This window comes from Nicotiana tabacum, chromosome 5 (genome assembly GCF_000715075.1).
Source record: "Nicotiana tabacum cultivar K326 chromosome 5, ASM71507v2, whole genome shotgun sequence".
NCBI classification, from domain to species: Eukaryota; Viridiplantae; Streptophyta; class Magnoliopsida; order Solanales; family Solanaceae; genus Nicotiana; species Nicotiana tabacum.
The window spans coordinates 67,052,897-67,067,090 of NC_134084.1; the positions used below are offsets into that span (position 1 = coordinate 67,052,897).

The window sequence follows — 14,194 nt, forward strand, 5'->3', positions numbered from 1 at the left end:
CAAACTCCAGGTCAATCCCTTGGTCCACTTAACTCTACACGAGCGCGACCTTCTCCACGCGTTCGCGAACAACAACTTCACCACCTTATGCGATCGCGTCTCCAACTTCGTGAACGCGAAGAACAACCTGGACTGCCCCTACAAAAGCTCTACGCGATCGCGAGACTCCCTATGTGATAGCGAAGAAGGAAACTCTGCAACAGCTGAAGCTAAAAAATCTACAACTTTTCCAAAGCATGAATTGGTCCGATTGACCACCCGAAACTCGCCCGAGGCTCCCGGGACCTAAACTAAACATACCAACATATCCCATAACCTCATTCAAACTTGTTCCAACCTTCGGAACGCTCAAAACAACATCAAAACACCAAATTCGCATCGTATTCAAGCCTAAGAATTCTAAAATCTTCTAAATTACGCATTTGATCAAAAACACAACCAAACCACGTCCGAATGACCTGAAATTTTGCGCACACATCCCATATGACACCACGGAACTACTACAACTCTCGAAATTCCATTCTGACCCCAATATGAAAATCTCACCAAACAATCGGAAATCGCCAAAAATCCAATTTCGCCAATTCAAGCCTAAATCTACTCTGGACCTTCAAAACTCTTTCTGATCATGCTCCTAAGTCCTAAATCACCTCCCGAAGCTATCCGAACCATCGGAACTCACATCCGAGCCCTCTAATACATAAGTCAATATCCGGTAGACCTTTCCAACTTAAGTTTCCTCAAAAGAGACTAAGTGTCTCAAACCTTACCAAATCCTCTTCGAAACCGAGTCAACCAACCTGATCACATATAGAACCAATAGGCAAAGCAATAAGAAGCAGAAATAGGGGAAATCGAGCGGTAACTCATGAGATGACTGGCTGGGTCGTCACATCCTCCCCAACTTTAACAAACAATCGTCCTCAAACGAGTCAAGAAACATACCTGAAGCCTTAAACAAGTGAGGATATATGCTTTGCATCTCCCGCTCGGTCTCCCAGGTAGCCTCCTCCACAGGCCGACCTCTCCACTGCACTTTCACTAAAGCTATATCCTTTGACCTCAACTTTCGAACCCGATGACCCAAAATGGCTACTGGCTCCACATCATAGGTCAAATCATCACCTAACTGAACTGTGCTGATATTCAGAACATGAGACGGATCCCCAATATACTTTTGGAGAATAGAAACATAAAATACCGGATGCACACTCAACAAGCTGGGTGGCAATGCAAGCTCATAATCCACCTCCCCAATCCTACGAAGAACCTCAAAAGGTCCAATGAACTGAGGGCTCAACTTACCTTTCTTCCCAAATCTCATGACACCCTTCATGGATGAAACCTTCAACAGAACCTTCTCGCCAACCATGTAGGACACATCTCGAACCTTCCTGTCAACATAACTCTTTTGCCTCGACTGCGCTATACGAAGCCTCTCCTGGATCACCTTCACCTTTTCTAAAGTATCCTGCACCAAGTCTGCCCCCAATAGCCTAGCCTCACCCGGCTCAAACCAAGCAACTGGAGATCTACACTGCCTCCCATACAAAGCTTCAAATGGAGCCATCTGAATACTCGACTGGTAGCTGCTGTTATAAGCAAACTCTGCAAGCGGTAGAAACTAATCCCATGACCCTCTGAAATCAATGACACAAGCACACAACATGTCCTCCAATATCTGAATAGTGCGCTCGGACTGCCTGCCCATCTGAGGGTGAAATGTTGTGCTCAACTCAACCTGAGTACCCAACTCTCGCTGCACAGACCTCCAAAACTGCAAAGTAAACTGAGTGCCCCTATCTGAAATGATGGAAACTGGGACACCATGCAAGCGAACAATCTCTCGAATATAGATCTCTGTCAATCGCTCTAAAGAATAGGTAGTACACACAGGAATAAAGTGTGCGTACTTGGTCAGCCGATCCACAATCACCCAAATAGCATCGAACTTCTTCAAAGCCTGTGGAAGTCCAACTACAAAGTACATAGTGATCCGCTCCCACTTCCACTCTGGAATATCCATCCACTGAGGCAAGTCACCCGGTCTCTGATGCTCATATTTCACCTGCTGATGAGACACCGAGCTACAAATCCCATAATGTCTTTCTTCATTCTCCTACACCAATAATGCTGCCTCAAATCTTGATACATCTTCGCGGCACCCAGATGAATGGAATACCGCGAGTTATGGGCCTCCTCCAAAATCAACTCCCGAAGCCCATCCACATTGGGCACATATATCCGGCCCAGTCTCCTCAACACCCCATCATCACCAATGGTCACATCTCTGGCATCATCATGCTAAACTTTGTCCTTAAGGACAAGAAAATAAAGATCATCATACTGGCGCTCTCTGAAGCGATCATATAAGGAAGACCGATAAACCACACAAGCCAATACTCGATTGGGCTCCGAAATATCTAACCTCATGAATCGATTGGCCAAAGCCTGAACATCAATTGCAAGAGGTTTCTCCCCAACTGGAATATATACCAAACTCCCCATACTCACCGCCTTTCGGCTTAAAGCATAGGCCACCACATTGGCCTTTCCCGGATGGTACAATATAGTAATATCATAATCTTTTAGCAACTCCAACCACCTCCGCTGCCTCAAATTGAGATCCTTATACTTGAATAAGTGCTGGAGTCTACAATGATCAGTAAACACCTCACAAGACACACCATGCAAGTAATGCATCCAAATCTTCAACGCGTGAACTATTGCAGCCAACTCCAAATCATGAACGGGGTAGTTCTTCTCATGGGGATTCAACTGACGAGAAGCATAAGCAATAACTCTACCCTCCTACATCAATACACACCCAATACCAACTCTCGAAGCATCACAATACACGGTATATGAACCTGAAGTTGATGGCAAAACTAACACTGGGGCTGTGGTCAAGGCTGTCTTGAGCTTCTAAAAGCTCTCCTCACACTCATCCGACCATACAAATGAGGCACCCTTCTGAGTCAACTTGGTCAAGGGCGATGCGATAAACGAGAATACTGAACAAACCGGCAATAATAGCTTGCCAAACCAAGAAAGCTGTGAATCTTTGTGGCTGAGGATGGTCTAGGCCAACTCTGAACCGCCTCTATCTTCTTCGGGTCAACCTGAATACCGCAAAGAAGACTTGTTCCAATCCCCGGCAACGGCACCAAAAATTTGATGAGGCCAATGCGTATAAGATTTTGCTACTCGTACTCTATCAAATTCTAGTATAGTTTATGATATCGTACCACAGAGATTGGAGAATCTAGCTACAAACTTATAATGTTCTTACTACTATTTGAGAGAATCAAATTGATGAAGTTTTGTTTGTTGAAAATTTAAATTGCTTAAGTTGAAACTAAATAACTGTCGGAAGATTTATATTTAAAAAGAGTTGGGAATCATTGAATTCACTCGATAGCGTGATAATAATAAAATCTTAGCTTCTACATATATTTCTCTTAGGAATAACTGTTTATTGCTAATACAATTATATTTTGCTCACTAAGAAATAATCAATTAACAACACTCCGCGAGGTTATGTAAATCAATTGATATATTACTTGTGATGATTAAACCGAAATAATTTTCTTGCCTGAATTGTGCTAAAAGATAGCAAAAACCTCTTGCGATTACTTTTTACTAAAAATCAATAATCTTGCCAACTACAACTCCTCCGTGAGAATTAGAATGGAAGTAAGCAAGATTACAGACTTGGAATGATAGCTTAAAAAGCATTACTCTCACTCTATTATTTTACCCAATAGTTATCATATATTAATTTTGTTTCGTGAGAATTACAAAATTGACATACAACTAACTTTGGAGAATAAATAGATAGAAGTGATAATAATTAATTAAAACTAATATTCCAGCACAATATAGAAATATAATTAGAAAGTTTCAGGTCAAGCATGTAGTAAAATTGAGATTAATATTATAACGCTATCGAGTTTCATCAACTATCCCAACAAAAGAAATTACTCCATTATGGAGTATTTAAATCTCACAAAGAAAGAAATTCTTAAAATACTATCAACACTCTTAGAAAATTCAAAGACTGCAAGATAAAATGAAATAGATAAAGAGAGAAGTAAAAACCAAAGCTAGAGAAAAGTTGCTAATTAGGCACGTATGATTTCCTTCCTTTCAACACAAACATCTTATTTATAGAAATTAAATCTCGTAAGGTGCCACGATGCCTCGTGGTTCCTTTGCCATGATGTGTCGTGCTTCTATTGCCATGATGTGTCGTGCTTCTATTGCCATGATGCCTCGTGCTTCTCTTTTATTCCTTTATTTTCTTTATCATGATATTTTTATTTCCTGTAAAATACTATTAGAAAATACAGATAATTAACATATTATATATATATATTATTTAAAATAATTTATTTTTAAGTATATAATATATGAATATTTTATAGTCATCAAACTTTCCCGCACTTGAATCCTTGCTCGTCCTCGATACAGTAATTTTGTTAATAATTGTTATTTCTTGTAGAGTAGAAAAGTAAAAAAATAAAGTTTCACATAAAATTCAAAACCTATAAGTTTTTCAAGTCGCCAAATTTATACCTTGTTTCTGCTTCTGCTTTTGTTTGTCAAAAACTTTCAACTCCTCTTTTGATGAACCTTTTGAGATTGATAACATTATGATTACAATTTCGAGTTTCTCAAATTTCGTCCATAGGCTTGCCCTTCATGTCAGTCTCCACTAATGTGGAATCAACACTAATTTCTAAAATTATTTAGGACTTTTTCAGGCTTGTAATGATAGGCTTAATGCTGCTAAGGTAAAAGGATATATTTGTAGTGACTTTGTTCCATCCAGCTTTATTATGAGAACCGATTATTTTATCAAAGTAAGTTTGTACAACTCAACATAAGAAAATAACTCTAGAGATTGGGCTAAAGGTCCCGGTCTCCAATTTCATAATTAATATCACTTAAGTCATTATTTCTCTCAATAGATTTCTTAAATTCAAGCTTCTTGAACCAATAATCTATTTTATAGGTATATACACCTTGTTTTCCGCTTCTTCTTTTTTTAAGAGTGAAATAGAACATTTACTCCATAAGTATTCCTTCATCGCTTGCTTTATTAATTATTTTTGCTCAACTATAGCCGGAAGGAGTAGTATCAATCTTTTTGTAAGGTAAACCAATATGGTGTATCAATAAAAGTCGGTTTATCCCTCTCTTTTTTTTCTTTTTTTTTGGGGCTCAAAGTTGGGTGCTAAAAGGTAAAATATAAATATTTGTGGTTAAACATAGATAGGCTAAAAAAGGTGTCAAAGAAAGCCTAATTTCATTCTAAAAATAGTGTTGTCTAGAATTTCGCCTTGATAGACATTTGGGGCAAGTTCTAGCAGAATTTTATTGATTCTACCTGTTGAGATCATAATGCTTCTCAATTCCAACACTTTCTCAAATTTGGAGATACTCGTTCTTTCCTTCACAAAAATAAAATCACAAACTTGGAAGTTATATGGCATAAATGAAAAAAATTATGTTTGAAAAATATGTAAACTTTTACTTTAAAACTTTAATATTGTACAAGAACAACAATTAAGAATAAAATAAAAGATGGATATATATATATATATATATAGAGAGAGAGAGAGAGAGAGAGAGAGAGAAACTTGAAAGAGTGTGTGACAACACATGTTTTTATATGTAATAGACTGACTAATTTAAGACCTTATCAGTCATTTGGTCCTGGTTTAAATATAAACCAACAAATTTACCTGTGCCAACATTTTGAATTGATTCATTAAATGGTTAATCAACCAGTTACTTAGGCATACCGATCACCATGGAATTACTCCTGCACAGGTGACTCTGTTTTTGTAGAGGCTTTCATGAGATGTTCTGGTTGTATAATAACCTGGATATTGACCAGATCAATTGATTAAGCATTTAATTACCCCAATCTATGTCGGGCTTATGAGGCTCCACTGCTTCTCCCTCAATGACTACGGGTTTTGTATCTTAGTTCTGAGTTTAATATCATTAGCTCGACTTATTAATTGCAGAATTCATCATTCTATCAAAGTAACCGATGGATGTTGATCAAAATGTCTTCCATAGTACAATTTTAGCCTGTGACCATTTACCTTAAACTTGTCTCCTCCATTTTTCTGAATTTCAATTGCCCCGTACGGAGTAACACCTATAACATTGTAAGGACCCGTCCACCTGGATTTTAATTTTCCTGGGAATAACCTGAATCGGCTATTGTAAAGAAGTACCTGATCTCCAATTTTGAAACTCTTTGGTCAGATCAACTTGTCATGCCATATTTTGTTTTTCTTTAAAAAAATTAGCATTTTCATAGGCTCCCAATCTCAGTTCTTCCAATTCATTAGCCTGAAAAAATCATTTTTTACCAGCGGAGGTTAAATCAAAGTTTAGTGCTTTCAATGCCCAAAACGCTTTATGTTCTAATTCTACAGGCAAATGACAAGCTTTTCCAAAGACTAATATATATGGAGATGTTCCAATTGCCATTTTGAAAGCCGTTCGGTACGCCCATAATGCATCATCTAATTTTAAAGCCCAGTCTTTTCTTGAGATTCCAACAGTTTTTTCAAGAATTCTTTTTAACTCGCGGTTGGAAACCTCAACTTGTACTTGAGTTTGAGCATGATATGGTATTCCTGTTTTGCGATTCACATTATATTTTGACAGTAAAGCAGAAAATTGCCTATTGATGAAATGAGTTCCTTGGTCACTAATGATGACTCGCGGTGTGCCAAATCTGGTAAAAATATTTTTTCTAAGAAAATTACACACTGTACGAGCATCATTCTTTCTTGTAGGGATGGCTTCAACCCATCTTGACACGTAATCTACAGCCACAAGGATATATTCAAAAGAGTGAGAAGAAGGAAAAGGACCCATAAAATCTATTCCCCAAACATCAAATATTTCACATACATGTATTGATTGCAGTGGCATCTCATCTCTCTTGGTGATATTACCTGTTCTCTGACACCTGTCACATTGTGCTGCATATGCTCGGGCATCTTTAAAGAGTGTGGGCCAGAAGAATCCGGCTTCTAAAACTTTAAAAGTTGTTCGATTTGCTGCATAATATCCTCAAATTGCTCCATCATGACAGTGATGTAGAATTTTATTCATCTCTTCTTCAGGTACACACCTTCTAATGATATTATCTGCATAATTTTTGAATAAGAAAGGTTCATCCCACATATAATACTTTGCATCAGATATAAGCTTTTTTCTTTGCTGGTAAGAGAAATCTTGTGGTATCCACTTTACAACCAAGTAATTCACGATATCTGCAAACCAGGGTGGTTGAGTCACAATTGTGTCAACTGAAAAAATATGTTCATCAGGAAATTCTTCTTTTATCTCATTAAACTCAAGGGGAGGGTTTTCTAATCTAGACAAATGGTCAGCTACTTGGTTCTCTGTCCTTTTTTTGTCATTTATCTCAAGGTCAAATTCTTGCAAAAGTAAAATCCATCTTAATAATCTAGGTCGAGCATCTTTCTTAGCTAAGAGGTATTTTAAAGCTGCATGATCAGTAAAAACAATGACTTTGGTTCCTATCAAATAGGAGCGAAACTTATCAAAAGCAAACACTACTGCTAGTAACTCTTTTTTTGTCGTGGCATAATTCACTTGTGTCTCACTCAATGTCCTACTAGCATAGTAAATGGGACGAAAAATCTTATCCCTTCTTTGGCCTAAAACAGCTCCAACTGTTGTATCACTAGCATCACACATGACCTCAAAAGGTTGCTTCCAATCAGGGGACACAACTACAGGTGCAGTTGATAACTTTTCCTTAAGGGTTTCAAATGCTTTCACACAGTTACCTGAAAAATTAAATTTGGTGTCTTTCATCAAGAGGTTAGTCAGCGGTTTTGAAATCTTTGAGAAGTCTTTTATGAATCGTCTGTAAAAACCTGCATGACCTAGAAATCTTCTAATTCCTTTCACAGTTGTAGGAGGGGGTAATCCTGCTATAAGATTAATTTTTGTCTTATCAACTTCTATCCCTTTAGCAGTGATTTTATGTCCTAAAACAATTACTTCAGTAAACATAAAATGACACTTTTCCCAATTAAGAACTAGTTTGTTTCTTCACATCTTTTAAGAACTAAGGTCAAATGGTTAAGACAATCCTTATATGTTTTGCCAAATAGTGTAAAATCATCCATAAAAATTTCAAGAAATTTGTTAGTCATGTCAGCAAAAATTGCCGACATGCAACGTTGAAATGTAGCAGGGGCGTTGCACAGACCAAATGGCATTCTCCTATAGGCATATGTTCCATGAGGGCATGTGAAGGTTGTCTTATCTTGATCTTCTGGTGCAATTGGTATCTGATTATATCCTGAATAGCCATCAAGAAAACAGTAAAAATCATATCCTGCAATTTTTCCCAATATTTGATCAATAAATGGCAAAGTAAAATGATCTTTTCTAGTGACATCATTGAGACGTCTGTAATCAATACAGACCTATAACAGTCCTGGTAGGTATGAGCTCATTATTTCCATTTTTTATAACTGTCATACCTCCTTTCTTTGGTACTACCTGAACGGGACTTACCTACGGGCTGTCAGAAATGGGGTATATAATACATGCTGCCAACAGCTTTACAATCTCTTTTTTCACTACTTCCTGCATTGCTGGATTCAATCTTCTTTGCGGCTGGACAATTGGCTTGTAGCTATCCTCCATGAGGATTCTGTGTGTACAAATAGCCGGACTAATCGCATTAATATCTTCTACAGTCCACCCCAAGGCTCCTTTGTGTGCTTTCAATACTTTAATCAAACTATTTTCTTGTTCTGCAGTAAGAGAAGATGAAATAATTACTGAAAATAATTCTTTCTCAAGATAAACATATTTCAAATGAGAAGGGAGAGTTTTGAGTTCAATTTTTTATTGAACTTGTTCAGATTTCATATCTTCTTCTTCTGAATCTTTGTCCAATATTTCAGCTTCTCTTCTGATTGTGGGATCATCATCCTGTGTGGTGCCTGATTTGATCAAGCATCTTTCCATTGAATCTGGAATTAATTGATCATCTTTGAATTCATCTGTAAGATAACTAATCATGTCAATTGAAAAACATGAAGATGATGTTTCATCTCCTGAATATCTTAGTATCTTTTGCATATCAAATATGACTCTTTCTTCATCAACTCTTAAAATTAATTGTCCTTGATGAACATCTATAATTGATCTTCCTGTAGCAAGAAATGGTCTACCTAAAATTATTGGTTCATTAGGACAGTCTTTCATTTCAAGTACTATAAAATCTACAGGGAAAACAAACTTATCTACTCTTACAAGTATATTTTCAATTATTCCCTTAGGTTTTTTAGTACTTTGATCTGCAAACTGAAGAGAAACACTTGTGTCTTTTATTTCACCAAGATCTAACTTTTTAAAGATAGAAAATGGCATTAAATATATTGAAGCTCCAGAATCACAAAGTGATTTTTCAAAATATACTCCTCCCAAAGTGCATGGAATTGTAAAACTGTCTGGATCACCAAGTTTTTGTGGTAGCTTATTTTGAAGTATAGCACTGCATTTTTCCGTAAGCATTACCACAGAAACTTCTTCTAATTTTCTTTTACTTGACAAAATTTCCTTTGAAATTTTGGCATATGAAGGCATTTGTAACAAAGCATCAATAAAAGGAATATTGATGTGAATTTATTTTAAAATCTCCAAAATTTTGCAAATTGGTTGTCAAGCTTTTCTCTTTTCATTTTTTGTGGAAAGGGAATATTCAGAGGGAGAGGAGTCAATTTTTCAATATTGTTTTCTTCTTTTTTCTTGACTTCATTCTTTTGAGATGGTTTAGAGGGTATTTCAACATTCTTACCATTGTTTACCTGTTGTTCTGACTGGTCTGCATAGGGTTCATCAAGCTCCTTACCTAATCGTACGGTGATGGCCTTAAGGTGCTCTTTTGGGTTTTTCTTTGTATTGCTTGGTAAGGGACCTTGAATCTTTTCTGAAACAAGAGCTGCCAATTGGCTCAACTGTATTTCCAGATTTTTTAGGGATGAATTTTGGCTCTCCATCTTTTCATCAGTGACCTTAATATACTTATACAGAAGATCATCAAGACTTGAATGAGCTTGTTTAGGCCTTTGCTGACAGGGCTCTGCTTGTTGACAAGGTCTAAAGTTTGATTAACCATGGTTTGGATTCTGGTATCCGGGTGGACCTTGTATTTGTTGTTTCTGGAAGCTTTGAGAGTTCTCTACACCATTTGGATTGCTCCATTGAAATCCTGGATGTTTCTGTGCCATTGGACTTCCAAAAAGATATTGCTTGTAACCGATGACATTGACATGTTCATCATTATGATTGGTTGCTTGACATTCATAGTTGTGATGATTTCCTCCACACATGTCACAAGCCTCAGATTGGCTTGGTTGTTGTGTATTCACCTGAAAAGTTTCAAACTTTAGTGCCAAAGAAAAAATTTGTTGTGTTAGTGTATTTAAAGCATCAACCTGATTTACTGTAGTGGCCTTCTTGATAATTATATGCTCAGATGGCCATTGGATGGCATTCTCAGAAATTTCATTCAATAATTGCAACGCTTCCTCTGTTGTTTTTCCCATTACTGAACCTCCTGCAGCTGCCTCTATCACATTTCTAGAAGAGGGTTTTAGCCCGTGATAAAAAATATACAATTGCATATGTTCAGGAATATCGTGGTGTGGACATTTTCTTAACATTGCTTTTAACCTTTCCCAAGCTTGATAAACTGACTCTGTGTCAGTTTACAAGAAATTAGATATGTCTTGTCTTAACTTTGTGGTCTTAGCAGGAGAAAAATATTTGTTTAAAAATTTCTGAGTCATTTGATCCCATGTGGTAATGGAACCTTGTGGCAAACTTCGCAACCAAGTCTTGGCATCTCCTTTTAAAGAGAAAGGAAATAGCCTTAACTTGATAGCTTCAGGAGGTACTCCATTATACTTAGCTGTTTCAACAAGTTCCAAAAAGTCAATTAAATGACTGTGTGGATCTTCACTTGCGTCTCTAGTGAAGATGAAAGACTGTTGAATTGTTTGAATCAGGCCAGTCCTGATTTCAAAGTTGTTGGCTGCCACTGGAGGTTTTCTGACACTAGATTCACAGTTGAAGCGGTCAGGTCTAGCATAATCCCTTAGGATTTTGTTTGTTGGACTTGGCGCCACTTCATCAAATTGATCCTCTATTTGTACTGGTGGTGGTACTTCGGGTGGATTGATATTTTCTACTTCCTGATTCTCCATACCCTCACAAGCTATGCTTTGGGAAGATAATGCTTGTCTTTTCCTGCGCAATCGAAGAGATCTTTCAATTTCAGGATCGCAATTGACCAACTCTTTTATAGAATAGTGGGTCATAAACTACTCAAAATTCTAAAAAAACAAACTGAACTTAACTCCTAAAGTAGTAGTAGTAGTAGTAGTAGTAGTACTTAGAAGAAAATAATTAAAAGAAAATGATGAATAACAAGGACAACAAAGATTACAAAGATGACAAAAATAATAAGCGATCAAATAAAAATAGTAGTATGATAATGTTGTTGTTGTTATTATTATTATTATTATTATTAATAGTTGTAGTAGTAGTAGTAGTATATGATAATAGTAATTACATTAGTACTAATTAGCAATAGATGTTATGAAAAAAAATGGTAAACGAAATCAGTTAGTAGTAACAGTAACTAACAATGGAGAATAATAATATAATACTAATATAGAATATAGTTACAAGTAGTACTAGTATTAATAATAGTGACTACTATGCTATAATGATGATAAGAAGGATAAATGATAATAACACTTGTATAAGATGTTAGTACTTGTAATAGTAAAAGTAATAGTAGTAATATTTAGTAAATATTGATAGCAAAGATAATAATACTAATAGTAAGTTCCCAAATTAGTAACAGAATATTTAGTCTGAAGTAGACTTGTGCAAATCCCCGGCAACGGCGCCAAAAATTTGACGAGGCCAATGTGTATAAGATTTTGCTACTCGTACTCTATCAAATTCTAGTATAGTTTATGATATCGTCCCACAGAGATTGGATAATCTAGCTACAAACTTATAATGTTCTTACTACTATTTAAGAGAATCAAATTGATGAAGTTTTGTTTGTTGAAAATTTAAATTGCTTAGTTGAAACTAAATAACTTTCGAAAGATTTATATTTAAAAAGAGTGGGGAATCATTGAATTCACTCGATAGCGTGATAATAATAAAATCTTAGCTTCTACATATATTTCTCTTAGGAATAACTGTTTATTGCTAATACAATTATATTTTGCTCACTAAGAAATAATCAATTAACAACACTCCGCGAGGTTATGTAAATCAATTGATATATTACTTGTGATGCTTAAACCGAAATAATTTTCTTGCCTGAATTGTGCTAAAAGATAGCAAAAACCTCTTGCGATTACTTTTTACTAAAAATCAATAATCTTGTCAACTACAACTCCTCCGTGAGAATTAGAATGGAAGTAAGCAAGATTACAGACTTGGAATGATAGCTTAAAAAGAATTACTCTCACTCTATTATTTTACCCAATAGTTATCGTATATTAATTTTGCTTCGTGAGAATTACAAAATTGACATACAACTAACTTTGGAGAATAAATAGATAGAAGTGATAATAATTAATTAAAACTAATATTCCAGCACAATATAGAAATATAATTAGAAAGTTTCAGGTCAAGCATGTAGTAAAATTGAGATTAATATTATAACGCTATCGAGCTTCATCAACTATCCCAACAAAAGAGATTACTCCATTATGGAGTATTTAAATCTCACAAAGAAAGAAATTCTTAAAATACTATCAACACTCTTAGAAAATTCAAAGACTACAAGATAAAACAAAATAGATAAAGAGAGAAGTAAAGACCAAAGCTAGAGAAAAGTTGCTAATTAGGCACGTATGATTCCTTCCTTTCAACACAAACATCCTATTTATAGAAATCAAATCTCATAAGGTGCCACGATGCCTCGTGGTTCTTTTACCATGATGCGTCGTGTTTCTATTGCCATGATGTGTCGTGCTTCTACTGCCATGATGCCTCGTGCTTCTCTTTTATTCCTTTATTTTCTTTATCATGATATTTTTATTTCCTGCAAAATACTATTAGAAAATACAGATAATTGACATATTATATAAATACTTTATTTTTAAGTATATAATATATGCATATTTTATAGTCTCTACTAAGATGAACCTGTAAGATGACAAGGACACTACCTCCACATATGACCCATCTCTCCACACTCATAACAACTCCCAGGTGCTGGAGAAGGGGACTGAAGGGAACCCCTCGCACCGAAGTGACTAGCAGATGCACCTGGCATAGAAGAGCCCTGAACTGATGGAGCATGGGACGAACTCTGAGCTGGAAGGGCACTAAGTGATGACTGGCCCTGATGAGAACTGTGAGAACCATGACCTAGTGACACCCCACGATAACCTAGGCGAGCTGGCTGAGCATGCCTGAAGAGACGGCCTCTACCGTGCTAAGACTTACCTCTCGACGGAGCACCACTATAACTACCAGATCCTTGAGGCCTCTTGGCCTCCCTCTCCTCTCCCTCCTAGCGATGAACAGACTCAATGTCACGAGCAATATCTACAACCTCCTCAAACGTAGCACCAGTTGCCCTCTCCCTGGTCATGAGAATACGAAGCTGATAAGTGAGGCCATCAACAAACCTCATAATCCTCTCTCTATCTGTCAGAATCAACCAAATAACATGACGAGATAACTCGGAGAACCTTATCTCATACTGCATAACAGTCATCTCCCCTGACGCAACCACTCAAACTCCCTACGCAACTCCTCTCTGCGAGACTGCGGAACATACTTCTCCAGAAAGAGAATGAAGAACTGTTGTCAGGTAAGGGGTGTTGCACCAACAGGCCTATGCCTCTCAAATGCCTCCTACCAAGTGAAGGCAGCTCCAGAAAACTAATAAGTAGTAAAAGTGACCTCGCTGATCTCCAGAATACCCGTTGTACGAAGCATCCTCTAACACTTATCCAAGAAACCCTGGGCATCATTGCCCTCTGCTCCGCTGAAGGTCGAAGGCTGAAGTCTACCAAACCTCTCCAACCTACACTGCTCGTCCTCTGGCATGGAAGGAACTACATAGTCC

General features: G+C 36.8%; 1 protein-coding gene across 1 annotated transcript; it reads right to left on the reverse strand.

The window, feature by feature from the left end:
• Positions 1-8,925: 8,925 nt before the first annotated feature.
• LOC142180801 (uncharacterized) lies at positions 8,926-9,669 on the reverse strand. Its single transcript, XM_075252877.1, has one exon. The coding sequence runs from the start codon at positions 9,667-9,669 to the stop codon at positions 8,926-8,928; it is 744 nt and encodes a 247-aa protein (XP_075108978.1).
• Between the last annotated feature and the right edge of the window lie 4,525 nt (positions 9,670-14,194).